This window comes from Leptosomus discolor, chromosome 3 (genome assembly GCF_034619465.1).
Source record: "Leptosomus discolor isolate bLepDis1 chromosome 3, bLepDis1.hap2, whole genome shotgun sequence".
In the NCBI taxonomy this organism is placed as follows: Eukaryota; Metazoa; Chordata; class Aves; order Leptosomiformes; family Leptosomidae; genus Leptosomus; species Leptosomus discolor.
The window spans coordinates 29,274,775-29,292,156 of record NC_141393.1 but is presented as its reverse complement, the minus strand read 5'-3'; the positions used below and the strand labels follow the sequence as shown (position 1 = coordinate 29,292,156).

General features: G+C 37.2%; 1 protein-coding gene across 3 annotated transcripts in view; it reads right to left on the bottom strand.

The window, feature by feature from the left end:
- BAZ1A (bromodomain adjacent to zinc finger domain 1A) overlaps positions 1 to 17,382 on the bottom strand; it is a 62,310-nt gene that overhangs the window by 29,449 nt on the left and 15,479 nt on the right. For all 3 annotated transcript variants that reach the window (XM_086463575.1, XM_086463576.1, XM_086463577.1), the window contains exons 3-10: positions 13,407 to 13,550; positions 9,953 to 10,054; positions 8,642 to 8,729; positions 6,638 to 6,772; positions 5,889 to 5,991; positions 3,069 to 3,235; positions 2,155 to 2,250; positions 126 to 264 (exon numbers count right to left, since the gene is read on the bottom strand). In XM_086463575.1, coding sequence (XP_086319701.1) covers positions 126 to 264; positions 2,155 to 2,250; positions 3,069 to 3,235; positions 5,889 to 5,991; positions 6,638 to 6,772; positions 8,642 to 8,729; positions 9,953 to 10,054; positions 13,407 to 13,550 — 974 coding nt within the window. The remainder of the gene's footprint in view (positions 1 to 125; positions 265 to 2,154; positions 2,251 to 3,068; positions 3,236 to 5,888; positions 5,992 to 6,637; positions 6,773 to 8,641; positions 8,730 to 9,952; positions 10,055 to 13,406; positions 13,551 to 17,382) is intronic.

The window sequence follows — 17,382 nt, the reverse complement described above, 5'->3', positions numbered from 1 at the left end:
CATATTAAAGCTGCACAGAGAATTCTGTAGCACTGGCACTTGTGTGCACTTAAGATGTTTGGGTTTTTGGTAGGAAAAGGGACACCGCAAAATTGGGGCACCTTGCCACATAAACGACAACTTGCCTAAAGTCACTCCTTCAGGAAATTCATCTTGAAGATCAAAAAGTTCCCCGAAAGCATACAAAAACTCCAAAACCATCAGAGCATCACCAAAGATCTCAGGAGGAAGTCTTGTCTTCACTGGTATTGGAACGGGAAGTTCCTGCAATCCAAATGGGACAACTTAATATGTATTGGTTCATTGGTTTCTGCAGAGTACACAAGTGATTAAAACCGAACAGTCTACAATGCTAAGGAGTACATCTGTTGGGTTTCTTTACATTGTACTGAAAATAGTTCTGCAAGACACATAATCCATTATCACGGTAACATCAGTGGTAGTACTAACTTTAAAAACTGAAGAGCATGCAACTTGGATGTAAGTCTTGAGATAAAAGTTTATTCATCTTCATGAAGTTTAATAATTTCATATCTTTCTTTAAAGGAACTCAAATCCATTAGAAGTTAAGAATGCTGACTGTCAAGATTTTTCCTTTAAACCTGTATTATTCCACAAGAGTTTTGAATTTAAGTTTGCTGGAACTGTCCAGACAAGCAAAACATATTCTTAAAAAGTTACTCGTTATTGCTTGCAAAGACAAGCAAACAAAAACCCAACACATTCACATAAAAACACACCCATCTAATATCAGGATATGCAAGATTGTGTCTAATGACCAAGTGTTCTGGTATTTGGGTTTTTGCATTGGTAGGGCAGTTATGATAGCTGAAGACATTTTAAAGGAAGCTGATGTAACCGTGTAACAAGACCACTTAACAGAGACACCACCTCCAAATCACAGATGACTGTGTCTAATATGGAGTTTGGCTTTCAAATTAATATAGTGATGTAACTCTTCCAGATTTATCTTCACTTAATATTTCTTAGCAGAGTCAAACAATTTCCAGAAGGAGGGCTCCTTTCCACAAGGTGGTACTTCACAAACAGTAACAAGAGGGCGGCTGAATACCATGCTTTCAGAAGAACACTAAGTTATTTCATACGTTTTCTGAGAAGGGAATATTTTGAAAAGCAGTCTATGGGTGGATCTTTCTTCTTGCTACCTCATCTAAATTTATATTTGTCAATTTTCACTGCAGCGATGATACTACCTTCCCACCCCTCCCTTCTTCTTTCTCAGTTGAAATACAGCAGCACGGTTTTGCACAGCTTCCTCTCATTTTGACAACGCTCTTCCCTTTCTTCAGTTTCTTCTCCCTTTCTATACACAGGTAAGAGTTTCTACTCTCATCTTCAAGGGCCTATATACCTCTCCTTGCAAACATATCCAGTTCTCATATTCCCCCCAAGCAGTGCTATCACTTAAATTTATTTAACACGCTCCTCTATTCCCACTTGTCCTCTTTGCACTTCTGCCATGTTTCCCGGTGTATCTCAAATAAACCCCTGTTCCTTGTGTTTCTGACAGTTTTGCCTCCTTTTGCTATCCCCTACCAAAATTAACCATAACAAAGTGTGTGTAAATGTGTAACACTAGACAATATTCTGTTATGTATGGCCACACTATGTTCTTGTTTAGAACATGAAGTTCTTTGGGAGGTGAAGTCTTACTACTTTCTATAGGTGTTCAGGATCATCCAGAAAGATGTTCATTAAGCAAGGATACTGCTAGAGTTTAAATCAAAAGAATGCCACAGGGCGTAACAAGCTAATGTCCTTTCTACCTTTTGCAGGCAAAAATTTGGTTTCTTCATTACTCAAATCTTTTACACAACTTGGGTTGATTCTAGGTGAGCTCATGTTGTATATTTAACAGAAAAGTCAGGCATACTCAGTACCCTCCACTCAGTAAGAGCAGCACTTTAAAAATACATCTGTTCCACGTTAAGACTGAGATCAGTCTGTAAAGTTTCTCTGGAGGGTGAAAATGCAGATGCTCCTATTAGCATCACCACTGGGAAATATTATATGACTGCAGGTGACTCACAACAGCTAGCATTCAGACCAGATCTAGATCTGCCTCTACATCAGTGAATCTAGCCTGGGGACCCTGTAAAGTACAAGCTTCAGCTATTCCAAATTCAATCATACCTTAAGATCATCACATTCCATGTCTTCTCTAGGCTTACTCCACTGTTTAAGGTATTCCACATATTTTCTTTTTTCTTCACGCAGCTTCTCTCTTTCCTGAAAGAGAGAGTTATAATTGTATATAAAATATGGTCAGATCACTCTGTTATAGTTTCTAGAACTGCTACTCTTACTGTTTAAATTGCATTGAAAAATAAAACAAAATTTTATTTAATTAGAATGAAATAATCTAATAATTTTTATTTTGTATAAGAAGGTATTGGCAAAGTGTTTAGAAGTAAACTGTGGTGATACTTTGTTGGATTAGACATAGGGTTTTGTCAAGGATTTTTTTTTTTGTTTGTTTTAATGGAAGTGGTTGAGGAAAAAACAGTATCCAAAAATAACAGGATTTATGAAAAGTTGCCACAAAAAGAAAAAAGACCATCGAAATTGATAGTCGATGTGGCTGTGGTATTAATACAGTGGAATAAATAATTTATTCATATTTAAAGTGACAAAAAAGTTATTTACCGATTTCTATCCAAAGGGAAACCACAAGGAAACTCACAACCATTTAATGTGCTGTGAATCTGATGCAGTACAGCGTCTTTAATACTTAAGTAGAAGACAACCATCAAATCAAATCTGTCATGCATTACTGGCAAAAAAAAAAACCCTAAGAAGCAACCCACCACGTTACTTCAACAGTAAGTTCAAAGCGGACTTTTTGTGAACTAAAATTATAATATACAGAAAGTTATCCAGAAATACAAAACCATAATCACATAACTGCTTATTCCTCTAAAGTGCATTTCTATGAACTGAAATCAGTTAATGGAAAAATAACTTGAAGCAGATAGCAACTCAGAAACAAATAAACTAGAAAGACATTATATTGTTCCTATATAAAACACAGACTGCAAACACATTACTTTTTCCTTTTCCATTTTGAGTCTCTCTTTCTCTTCTTTCTTCTTCATCCTTTCTTCTTCCACAATTTTCTTTAATTCTTCTCTCTTTTTTTCCTTATCTTCTTTCTCTTTTTTCTTAGCTTCTATAGCATTTGCCTTCTCTCGTTTTAATTTAGCTTTTTCAAAAGCTATAAAGGAAAAACAACCCAAACAAACCAAAGTTATTTTTTCTTTTATAAAAAGTTAAATAGAATTAACGTGCTAAATAAACTGATCTTTTTATACTTACCATATGAAAAAGACAGTGTTATGAAGACTGAATTGTTTCTATGCCAACCAGAAACTCAGTCACTTTAGAGAATCAGAATTTTAAGCCTAAGTATTACATGTTTTACATGGTTGTCATCACTGTAATAAAGTCAAATTTCTCTGGTTTTATGAGTATACATAAGTTTATTACTAGTTTATTGTTTTCTATCAAGTGACATATAAAGATGAGAACTGATTACAATCGGATATAATTACAGCAACATATTTAGTAATCACTGCTTAATAAAAGTATGTCACAACTAGGTGTGGCATATAACCATGAAATATTTGTGACAGTAAAAACCTTTAAATAAGTGATCTTTAAATATTTAATTATTACTGAATTACTGAAAAGTCAATACATTTGAAATCTACTTAGTATTTCAGCGGGTTTTGTGCAAGTTTTACTTCTGTTACACAGTTTAAGCTGAACTTTAATTGGTAATAAATGTTATTGCCTGAGGAGATCCAGATTTATTTGTAGTTGTCTGCAGAAGAACAGCAGGATACAAATTTCTACTTTCTGTGGACAGAATGTCTGTCAACCCACTCACACGCTAATAAATAAAAGGGGGTCAGGGGGCTTACCATTTTAATTGAATATACAGGGAAGCTAGAATCATAAGTGAAGAAAAATGAAAAGATCCTTATGTCTATTACCAAGTGGACTGCACTTAAAAAAAAGATTTTTATTACCTCTTCCTATAAAAATCTAAAAATGGCTATATTGCTTTACAGATAGCTACTACACATACCAGCAACGTCTCTCACCCAGTGAGCAAAAGCAGTGAAGCTGATCCCCCATTGTCTTCTACATACTGAGAAGGTAATATTTACAGGTAAAAAAAATGTTTAGGTTAATATTCAATTACATTAATATATATTTGAAAGTGTACTTTTAAGTTTGTTGCATGGATGGGATCATACTTTCACACCACCAACATAATGTGTTGCTGGTTTCAAATTAAAGAACTTCAACTTTTCAAAAACAAAACAACAACAGCAAAAAAACCCCACACCACACACACAAAAACCCAACAAACCAGAAAGTTTATAATCACAGACCAACACTAGGCCAAAAATGATCACACAGAACAAGTGTGACACCACAGTATTTTTATTATTATTATTACTTATTGATGCATTCATCATCATTTTGGGTCCTCAACAAAGAACAGAAAGCATTTACGAAGCCTGAATATCGACGTGCTGTGACAGCATTCTAGTGAAGCGGCAGAAAATATAAAGAATACATTTAGATCTCCATGTTGTACAGCTTATTTCAAAGCTGATTACTGTTTCATTGTTTGAAACTGCATGTTTGAAGGGCATTGGGCATTTTGGGTTTTTGGGCAATAGGATAACACCAAGACAAAAATAAGCCAGAATATGTCTTAACTAGCCTTCCAGGAGCTGTTGTTAATGCCACACAAGAAAGGAAGCAGCTCTGATGTTCATCAGCTATTATCTTGTTCTGTGCTGCCATTTCCAGCACATAAACAAATAGATGATAGTTGTGCAAAAGAGTAGACACACAAGTTTCATAAAGCCTGTTAAACCTTAGTGTCTCCATCTCTTACGAAGAAAAGGCCCTAAGCAGCCTCAGACAACTTTGCAGTTACTTAAGGAGATGCTGGACTAGATAACATCCAGATGTCCCTGACATCCTAAAACATTCTATGATAATGGAAATGAGAGGTAGAAATCAAAAGTTCACTGAAATATTTCGATAGATGAAAGCCTTTCCTTAGGCAGGACATCAGCGCTTACAATGCACAAGAACATTTCCTTGTCTGAACTTTGTCTCCTCAAGAAGACGCACCAGTTTACCTAGTTAAACCCATACAAAAGACATGTGTGTCCCCTTACTTCATCTGAAATCAAGTTGCTCAAACAGATCAGAAACAGGCCAAAGCTACGCCAAAATAATTTAGTCAGTCCGAAATAAAAATCTTGTAAGTTACTTGTGCTCTTTTAATTAGAAAAATTTCTAAACATACTGTAAGTAATCTTGCAGAACCTTTAGACATGCCTTAAATACCTACACACAGACATCTTCAGAAAGATAAGATTTCCTTAAGGATTATTACAGGTTTAGAAAGAACTGCAGTTCTTTTAAATTTTGAAGTAGTTTTTCCATTTATGGATTTTCCTCATACAACCGATTTGTGTTAAATGTTCATGTTTTGATATACCTTCAGCTGGTAAAATTTATGCATGACTTCACAATCTAAACTCCTGCAAAAATTTATTTTGCTCTTTATTTATCCAAGACAGAAATCAACACAGCTGGACTGCAAGCTTCCAACATTTCTCCAGTTTAGTAAAATAAAATTTAAAAATTTAAAAAAAAATAATCCGGAAACAACCATTCTAACCACTGAAAGGTGCACTTTGCAATAGTGCTGTGGCAGTATACTCTTAGTACATTCTCCCTTTGAAAGGTACAACCCCCAAAATACTTTAATTATGGCCTGCTCTGAGACCTGCAAAAACTGGTTCTACCAGTCATAGGACTAAACCTCAACTTACCCATGGCCTGCATATCTTCTTTTTGCTTCTGGAACTTTGTCTTTTCCTTTGCTACTTTACTTTTGTTTCCTTGGGTATTTTGTTTAGCACTAGTCTCGTCCTCCTGATAGAGAATTTGGGAGTGGAAAAAAAGAACATAATATCTATAGTGAAACGACCAGCAACAGATATTCCAAATTTTTCAACAGTTCTCTAAAACAAGAATAAAAACAGGCTGTTAAGTTTCCCACAAACATACTAAGTACTCAGAGATCTTGACTAATAGTTGGGGAGGGAGAAAACACAGAACTTTTTCTTCCAGTTTTCTTTTCAAATGAAGTAGTTTAGAGCACTAAGCTTTGCTGTGTTTAAATACAGGCAAGTGACATAACTATCTGAGGGCAAGCAACAGAATTGTATCTCAGAGTACAAATTAATGGGTTTTCACAAATTATTTATTAATCCCCCCCAGAAGGGACAAGTACTCTAGGCGCCTTCACAACACACTGAAAAGCTAGTTTCTTGGTGGGATCACAAAAATAAGAAAGATAAAAATAAGAACATAACATATCAAGTATGGTGTCCCTCTTACCAGCTTAACTACAAAGCAATCAACTTTAATAGCAACTATGTAATATATCCCAATTCATCCTCAAAAGAAAAAAAGTCAACCTTGCATTCCAACTGTTCTGAAAGTTCAGAGAAAATGGAAGAATGTAAAGACTACGCTGATGTGTCTTCATCTGGAATTAAAAAAAGTTACCACTTACAAGACTAGCAGATGACATCTTTGGAGGTCTCCCTCGTCGTCTGCTTGCAGGACTGAAGATAAATGTGGGTGGGTCATCAGCAAAGAAGTAGGAGAAATTTTGTTCTGCTAGATTATATTTTGCAATTGATGTTGCCTTAAGTAAGAAAGAGGAAAACAGATATTTGTTGTGAAATTCTTACCTTTTCATAAACGTAAGCTAGTTAATGAATCATTAATTCACAAAAAGAGACAATAAAAGTAACTAGATTCACAACTGGTTAGCTTAGGATAAGAAATAAAACTCTGAAATAGTGTAGAGTTAATCGACCAAGTGGATAATAACGTAAGCAGCACACATCTGAAGACAGAATTTGGCCTCATTTAATAAGATTTTATTTCTTTATACACCTTTTAGCAAACACAGCTGGACACAGTCTTCCTAGCGAATTACTGAAATGTGTTGAGAATGACTTCTGACAGAGAGAGCTGGAAAATTAATTAATGAAGAATCACATAATTCTTTATCATACTTAAACATTTCTGGAGGAGGAGAAAATTTATGACTTTTCTCATTATGAATTGTCAAAGTTTATTTTCAAGTCGGCTTTCTCACCCTGGTGACCTCAGTAAGTCTGCCTTAATCTGTGATATGAATGAGGATACAAAGGAGCCACTCCAAATACGACATGTTCACGTAACTGCTGAAATGCAAGGCAATCAGCAAGAGAACAAGGAGACACTCCACAAAAAGCTCAAACAAAGAGAAGGTGACACATGCACACACACAAAGGATATAACAATTTTCCTGAGGCACCAGAAAGCATCGCTAATAGATCACTAGACCCAACACACCATATCACATCAAGGACAACATGATTGCTAACAAGGCCAAGGAAGAAGGTGGTTTATCCCTTTCAGCTCTATTTTCTTCTATTTCCATTTAAGAGACAGACTTTAAAGTTACAAACTTATTTAGAAATTAGTTGCCTTTGTTATTTTCCACAGCTTTCAGAGGCAAGACTCTCATTGATACTCTCATCTCTCAGAGCCTTCCTGTGCAGAAGGGGCAGATACACAGCTGTATGAGGATTCCTCTTAAACACATACACAAAATACAAGACATAACAAACAAACAAGCTACTGCCTAAAAACAAGGTGAAGATAAGAGGGATTTCAGGGTCAAGGCTGCGATATGCAGTGAAAGAGTCCAGAATCTCTCCTGCAGCACAGCAAGCAAGGCAAGGGAAATTGCTACCTACTTGGTAAGTGTGGGAAAAGCTGCTCAATTCCTTGAGCACAAGGACACAGAAATTCTCAGAGTCATCCTGCACAGACTAAGATGTGAACTTCAGTCATAACTTGGATTAAGTATGACCATGTATCTCCACATAAGGTGACAAAAATATGCATCTTTACATCTTCAACATCTAAGGCCTCATCAAAAGCCCATTCCAGCCACCTGAAATCTTTGGTACTTCTATCTGACTGAAGAACTGGAGACTAAATTCAATCTACAATAAAATATTTTCCAGCTAAACACATTACAACACCATATCATTAGCTTACTGTACCAAAACAGAAATAGTTACATTTTTATTTGACTTAGAAATACCAGCTTCATGCCTTGAAAAATGAAAACAACTCACGTGTGAGACTAAGCAAAAATATATTATGTTTTAATAAATAATATTTTTTCTAGGTAAAAGTTCCCATTTTTATTTTGGGGACTTTTCTAAACTGGTAGCTAAAGAAGAAATTAGAGAATTAAATTCTGTTTCATGTACAGGAAAGCTACCACCTAGTTTGCAAGCAAAAGTTACCAAAAACCTGTTTTTACAGAAAAAAAATGCAGTATTCATCCTTTTATTTTGGAAAAGTCAAATACTAACTCAATATATTATACTTTCAAAAAGCTAAACTTGATGTAGTTTAAAAAAGAAGTTCTAAGCAGCTAGTAGAGAAGAGCAGAAAAAGACTGAGTAGGGCCAATATTCTATCCCACAAATTATTCCTTCTTATTTACCTTAGTTTTAATGACTCCATCATGTGGTTCACAGTGTTGTTTCAGAAAAAGTTTAAGTTTGTCACGAGAAAAGAGGTGTTTTCTCCGGCTGTATTAGGAAAGAAAGGTAGCATTATCAACTAACTTTTCATTATTGTTTAAGTACAGCTGACAATATGTGCAAGAACACGTGTAACAGATCAAATGATCGACCTTTTTCTCATTTTCTTAATTATAAATCACACTTACTATTGTGACTAACAGCTGTTCTCTGCAATGTCAATTCAATTAAAAATTTCTTCATGAACAAAACAAAACCCAAGGAAGACTCAAACAATTGGTTTACGCATATGTAATTTTTGTTTTGAAGATCCTGGTACGTCCTCTTTTATACAAGCTCCACAGCCCTGCTAGATCTTCCAAACATTCCTTTCTATCACAGTAGCTTTTAAAATCCCCAAATAAAACTAAAGTCTGATGGTTTCAGAAGAGAGCAAAAACAAACAAGCAAACAAGGACAGCAGGAAAGCAGCATTGACACCTCTCAAACAGGGGGGTAAGACAGCAGTCTCAAGCCAACAAGTGAGAGGGGTGAATTCACACACTGCTCCGTCAGGCTTGGCAGTCCTCACTAAGGGACAGTGTGCGCTCTAAATGCTTCCTGGCATCCCAGGGAACCTGCATTATTTCATGGGAAGGAGAAAGCCAACTACACAGGAATGAAACTACAGTTCACAAAAAAAATTAATCTTGATTTATGCTGGAACTAAATGACTTGAAACTACTGAAGTTTGGGGGTTTGTTTGTTTTGTTTTTTTTTCCCCAAAGTACCCAGTTTACAAAGTTTTGATGCACAGCCAAAATTATGTTATTTAAGAAGCAAAAACTCCTTGCAGCTTTCTATTTTAAAGCAGTAAATCAGTCTGATTGCCAATGTCTGCCTCAACATTTCAAACCAGTAATGCTATCACACAGAGAGAGCTCACAATGCCAACAGATCATCAATATTATAGAATAAAGTTCTCAAACTTTTTTTCCACCTACTCCATCAGTCACAGCAGTAGGCATAGGAACCAGAAGCGACAGCAGGTCTCATCTGTGTGCCAACGAAAGCAGAGACTTGTAAGGAGTTGGCATCTGTGTTAATACTAGTAGAGCTTGGAACCCTTGCTACAGAAAGCCTGTGAAACACACTATTTTGTTCCAGTGCCTCTAATTAATAGTTCTAACATATTATTTTAAAATGCCATTTTGTATAAAAAACATTTTACAGTGACTTACACAACACATTGTTACAAAGTACAATTTTAGCTTTCATGTACTAATCTTTACCTTAGTTGAGATGCTTTAACAATAACAGTTTCGTATAGGTCTTTTTTAATTGGTTGGACTTTGTATTTGAACAAAGAAGGATCAATTATGGCTTTCTTCTCCCTAAAAAAAAATTTAAAAAATTAAGAAGTTAGCTACAATCTCAAAACACAATCTTATATTGTACACGATTAATATATTTATACACATACACAATGGGCCTCTTGAAAATACCCAGCCATATTTAATACAGGATGTAACTTCCACTGGTACCAAAGAGGACCTATTCACTTCTGCCAACTTTTCTGCCACTAGATTTAGATCTGCATGAAAGCCACTTCCTGCAAGGAACAGAAAAGGGATCGGAGATGTTCATTTTCTTAGTAGGGAGATGGGAGATGAGAAAGGAAGGAAGAACAAAGTGCAATACAAGTAATGATACACCCCTATCCCTCAGAAAACCACCTCCTTAATACTCCTAGTACGAGTGATGGCAACAGGAAGGCAGGAAAAAGGAGAAAAAGGTAATAAGGAAGGAGTCTGAAACACAGAGTTAAATAAAAATTAATACGAGTAGTAGCCATAGAGCTACGGATCATATCTCAAAATGAGTAAAAACCAGGTAGAATATTTTTCTGAAATACCAATTTAGAAAAAAAACCAAACAAACCACCACCCTCATCAACAACATTCTGAAAGTAACAGGAATCATAAGGCAATGCACCTACGTTTTAAAAATAAATGCTTATCAAGTTAAATGCTTTCTTCTCCCCAAAGGGTACTGCCCTTTTACAGCTATCAGCTGATACTCTCATATCATTAACCTCTACTTTTTAGTCTGAGTAAATCCTTCTCTCACCTTCAGTGGATCATCTATAATAGCCCCAAACTACTTTCCAAACACACCAAGCTTTTTCTGCTTAGTTTCTAATGATCATCCTAAGAAGCTAACACATCTCCTCTGCTTGCATCCCAGAATTTGCAGAAACCACTAACCCTTCCCCAAAAAAAGATACTTCACTTCAAATTGAACAAACACCCAAATTTACTGCCACGAACCAGCCAGCAAGCCAAAATGAAATTTTTCTTCTAGTATTTATGATGTTGGTGGTTCACATTACCCACAGCCCTAGAAGGAGTCTGCTGCTGAGTGCTGAAGTGAATGCAAGTTCAACCTTACCCCCAAGCCTAGCACTCCATGGTAACGCTGTCCTATAATGTCACCACTGTTCTAAGATGCTAGAGTACCAGAGAGTCCCAGGGCATAGTATCAGTGGTTTAAGATCTCAGAAGATTGCTACCTTCTGCTTCATAACCCAGGCCTTTCAAGGCAGCCTGCTTTTCTGAGGGAGTGTAAGGATGAGAGTGTCCCAGCCTCTTTCTCCCTGCACAACCTCAGCTTTTACTGCAGAACACAATAAAAAAAGTCAGCAAGAACACTTGTGCAGAATGCATGGCTATTTCTGCCCCACGTAGACAGGGGTACGGTCAGAGAAAGGTTGGGATCTCTAATGACATCTATTTTCAGTTAAGATTCTCTAGCCTTACAGATTCTTTAGGAAAAATATTTGCAGATGGCCCATCAATCTGTGCTGTGCTCCCCTCCCCCTCTCTCACAAACACACCGAGCATCTGCTGTACCATTGTTTAACAGCACTGCAGCTTTGCACGAAGGCTGGGTCTCAAAATCTGGAGATTTGTGTGCAGACTGAGGCAGAACTGGGTTCTGTGCATATCAACTTGACATCAGTCCCAAGGTGAATAACAACCATACTCTCCACATCCAAGTTTCTCCATAAAGGGCAAAATATAGTCCCTGAAGGATTAGAGCTGCAAAACTACGTCGTTCAGTTCAGTGTGATTTCTTATGTCATGAGTAAGTGTATAAAGAATCTGAGATGCCAATATACAAAAATTGATAATAATGCTCTACTTTCAGGCAGGTTTTACAGGTAATACTTTTTGAGTTTGCATATACCCAGAAACTAATTGAACTGCTATTACACTCTTGCATTTATTACAAAAAGACTCATTTAAAACTTCCAGGAAGCATTTTAAAGCCATAAGAGGCTTGCAATTCAAGCTTGTAGCATAAACATTAGTTAGGTATGCCACAGAACAGTGCTTCAAAAATTTGTATTTTCTCACGGAATTTCTCTTTCTAAGAGAAACAAATTATTTTCCCTCCCTTCTCTGCATTGTCAAAATAAGTAATCCACTGGGGAGAACCACAGACTGACTAGGAGTGCAAGACTCAGTCTTACTACCAGCTTTGCATGCACGGAAGTGACAGCAATATAAAGGGATCAATCCCACAGTCAGCTCTGTGCACACTTGCATAATTCCAAGAACAACCTCCTTTCAAATGCCATATGCCTTGTGGAACACAGAAAAACGCATTTATTTTCTCAAAGATGTAGGACCTCTTCACCAACACCTTGGACGCTGCCTTCAAGGGACAGCAGCGAATTTTAAAAATTATTTATCCTGGGTTATTTTCTTAGCCAAGTGAGGGGCTCCACCCTAGTTGTTCAAGGCGTGTCAAGACATGGAAGTCCTCATGCAGCAGGCAGTAAGAATAACTTCTGCATCCATGTGACATCTCAAAGTCAATGACAGTTCATGTAAAGCCTGTATGTTGCTAGATGCAAGATTAGGGCCTACTTCAAACCCTCTTCTTTCATCAACATTGTGCTTGTTAAGCACACAAATCTTTCTTCTCATTATACTGCTAGGATAAGCTGCACATGTAAGCTCAATTACCGGTCAGTAAAGGGATACTACAAATTAAACACCACAATTATAGCCAAGAAGCTCTCTTATTCGATGTTATTAAGCTACTCCAGCCTGTAGGCAGTTTCTTAAGACAAGACACACACTGTTTCACCACACCTAAAATCATAATCAAATTCATGAAACACAATGGCATATATTTATATGGACACGTGCACAACAAAGAAATCTCTGTACATATTCTGAACACAAACACATTAAGTCTCTGGAAAGACTCTTCTGAGAGTTCCAGTAAGAGCATGTCCTCATACCATAAGGCAATCTCCACTCTGAGCCCCACAATGGAAGTGAAGTAATATATCGTGCTAAGCAGTACTAGACTGTAGAAATGCAGAATATGACTGCTTTTTCCAAGCTACAACAGCACAGGTTTTGCAGCACGGAGAGGACCAGCAGTGGGCACACATGGCTTTTCCACCATCTCTCAACAGAAACACTGTCATTACAAACAGATTAACAATGATTATTCCGTAGGTACTTGATTTCTCGAAACACAAAGCTCCCTGGTGGATTACACGTAGCGTAACTGGCACCTGTGAGTATTCAGCTTGTCAACTTTAGCTGGTTGAACACTCACAACCCACACAGATCAAGTCATTTGTTTCCATCAGACCCTGACACATCTGCTTTAGTCTCATTTCCACCCAGCCCAAATGCTTTATACTGTAAAAGCATCATTTACCCATTTTGTGCCGAGGTATTGTGCGTTTCTGAGTCGTCACTGTCACTGATGACAATTGTGTCTCTGTCAGCACTGCTGGCATGGCCATTCGCCATTCCATTGTGATGGGCTGGAGCTATGACTTCCAAAATCTTACACTGCAACCTGAAATAAAACACAGACATTTATTACCGTCAACGTCTTTCACTAGTGCAAGGAATCTTAACACTGTAGCAAAAGTTATTTTAAGAAAAAAAAAAAAAAAAACTGAACATTGTATTGTCTATGAAATAAGTAAATACCTAAGAGCCTTGCACTGAAATACTAGGCAAAATATTAATTTCATGAGCTCCATCTAATAAATGAACAAATTCATCTGCTTACACAGCTATCAGCTTCACTACTCAGGACAACAAATCAAGTCACGAGTAGAATTATTTGTGGTTGTAAGTTGTTTTTTTTTTCAGTCCCTACATAAGTAAACTAAAAGTTAACTTAATGTGTTACTTTAAAACTACATGCCAAACCTTTTACATTTATTTTGACAGCAGTCTAAGAAAAGCAAAAGATTTTCAGATCCAAAAGTATTTTAACTTATAAGAGATCATCTTTCACTGCTGTCGATGACCTAAATAAACAAGGCTGAAATGATCATTATGCATCTAATCTTAATAATGGCCCATTTATCTGCTGACACATATTAAGGCTCCATCTGGCACGCACACAATTGACAAAACAAGTCTATCCCTTTGCCATACTGAATGCTAGTTATAAAAGGCAGAATTAACTACATATTAAAAAGTATAATTAATCAACACTTCATAATGGGTAACTGTATATAGCTGGTTCTTAACCACTAACTTTCACCCCTTTCTGGAATTCCATGCTTCGTATTTTTTAGTTTAATCTCCTAAAGCCTTGTTTGCTTCATGAAAATTAACTATTGCAGTCAAGGGATTTTGTCACATACTACCACTAAAAGCTCAAAGGGTGGGGGGAGAAAGAATACATAATAATTCTCTTCTCTGGGCACCAAACACTGTCACTTGAAATGAATAGAACAGGAGAATACATGAAGCACAGGCTTGAGTTACCGTAACATCTCACCTAAGTTAAAAACAAACAAACAAATCTGAACAAATCTATGACAGAAAAATTTTAAGTGTTCTTCTATCTGAACTGAACACTAGCAAAAAGGAAATAATGTCAAAATATTTCTTAAAACACCTCTTTCTGCAAGCAGACAGCACTATCCAAAATCTGCAAACACTGGGGGGGGGGGGAGAAAGAGGGGGGCAGAGGAAGAAAAGCTGAAAACATTAAAACATCCTAGGTTGTATTCACTTGTAAATTTAGCTAGGACCAGTAACATAGTTAGCCTGTAACTGTCCTCCCCAAGACTCTCTCCACCAGCTCCAGGATGCTCCAACGGGGTATGTTATTCAAAAAAAAAAAAAAAAAAATAACCCCCCCCAACTATTAAAATCCTTATACACTCCTAAAGACAACAATATGACCAATGCTTAATTATCCAGGGGGACACCAGAGCTGCCTGCACACAGAGGCAGCCCAAGCCTGCCGGACTCACTGACCGCAGGCACGCTGCCATTCCAATGCAGCCGGTCTCGTTTCCAAAGCTGGCTGGTCTGGGGCTGGAAGACACGTTTTTCCTGGTGAGTGGAGCTCAGGCTAATTAACTGTGCAAATCTAAACAGACTTCGTGTAAAGAGGACCAAGAGCACCCAAGAATGTAATGGAGACAGAGCCTAGTGGCTGTTCACAAAATAAGTCCAGCAAGGCTTATTAAGGTCTGGCCCAGCACCAGACTCCAGCTGAGTCCCAAGAGAAAAGTCCATCATTACAATATCTTGATTTTCCAGTATTTGCAACATCACAGCGTTCCCTTCATACTAAATACCAAGGAGCTGACTGCATGGCAGAATGTCTATGACTGTTATGGTTTTTTTAAATCCAAAGATCACTTACTAAAAAAAAGACTTCTTAGTAGAATTATGTCTGTTTCAGATTATAAAATATATTTCCTAGAGAGTTCAGTTCAATCTAAAAAACACTTTTAAACTAATTTCTAATGGAAAATAATCAAAAGGGCCAATGCTTAAGACTACTGACACTTTTTCTAACCCGTTTGCTACCTGAAGACCACTAGAGGGCGCGCACATACACTGAATTTGCAACCCCAGTAAAGCTGCCACAAGAAAGCTAAATCGCAACCTACGCTATCCAGTGCCATGAGAGGACAAAGAGGCTAAAATGCACACACACCAATCAATCCTCCTGGACAAAAACACTGATATATTTAGTCACTGAGTATTTTACCAACACCCAATTTACCTGTTTATCCACTGGATAGCCCTGTAATTTACAGGGTATCACATTTCCTTCTGTAAGAACAGAAATTACATATTCTATATGCTTGATTTAGTAAGTAGCAAAACCCCCAATACAGCTGCCTCCCCTCCTTTTTATTATTAAACAAGGAGAATGACTAATGGAATAAGCTATCACAGAAAGCAAGTGATTCTCCATCCTCTATGCCTTCATTCAAATAATTATCAGAAATCTTTGGGGAAGTAATCAAGTGAAACATGCATTACCTGGCTCAATAAAAGCATAATCCAATGAAATTTAATGGTTACTGATGGACAGAAGATTAAAGAAAGTGATGCAACCATTACTTCTGACATTAAAGAAATAATAATCTACGAACAAAGACTTTTTTCAAACCTTGCTACAGTCAAGTCATGTAGGCACTTCCCTGGGCTAAGAGAGGCAAAGACACTCTGCTTCTAGTGCAAATGAAGCTCTGCTCTTTTCAATAACCATCATTCCCTGAGTTCACTTATTACAACTTATTTTATATCATAAGGCACCTAAAACAGCAGAGCTGAAAGCTGAAGCAAAGCATTCAAATGAAGCATAGTATTTGAAATACTTTCTAAAAAGAATACCTTAAGATCTTTACAGAGCTCACGTCAAAGTCAAACCATGCTCACTTACTATTTCCCATAAAATAAGAACTGAGGGCACCTCAATCTAGAAAGACAGTGATGTTAAAGTAAATAAATACGTACCCCAATAATGCCTCAGTCAGGAAGCACTTTCTTCAAATAACGACAAATATTGTGAAAAAGCTTACAGCCACACCAAGTGAATCCCTAAGGCATTTGGAAAAGCATCAGATGAATTGAGAATAGAGCCATCATGAACTTTTACACAGCAGTCCCAGCAACTCTAGCCTAGACACTGACAGTCAAAAACTAGAACAGTAGACCCGCAAAAGGATTACCCTATACTCCAACCATTTTGCATAAGTCTTTCAGCACTACAGGCTGCTATCAATAGGGTACAGAGGCCCTCCAACTTGTCCCAAGGATGGCCTTTATGCTGCTCACAGCTTGATTTTTTGCTGTGCTCAGAAACCAAGCTCTTTGAGGTCTCTTATGTTATGGAAAAGGTTCCAAGAAGTGCTTGGCCTGTATGATTAAATCTAGGGGGTTTTTTTGAAGAAAAAGAGAAGACCACCACAGAATTTTCAAACACAAAGCCAGAGGAGATATCACCAATGTAATTTTTTTTTTTTTTTTTTTTTTTAAATACAGTGCACATCTCCTCTTTAATGAAAAAAAAAAAACCTGGGATCTTCCATTGATTTCCATGAATTTTGGGTAGAGATGGTCAGCTGCACAGCTGAAAGAACAGAACTGACTCCAGCAATCTAAAGGCAAGAGACACTGACTGGAGACTGTGGCACAGGACATAGCTTCTCTGGAAACCCAGCTCCATCAGTATCTCTCTAGAAATATGATTCTGGGCTGTGCTTTGAAAAGCAGTTTAACACATCTACCAGAAAACTGTAAGGTAGGACTGAACCTTGTCACTCCCAGAAGAACAGTAAAGAAGCAGCAGGCTGAAGGTGTACAAAAGCCAACTGCACCTACAGACACAGGTTGCTGCTCCCATGAGATGCAGAGATGAC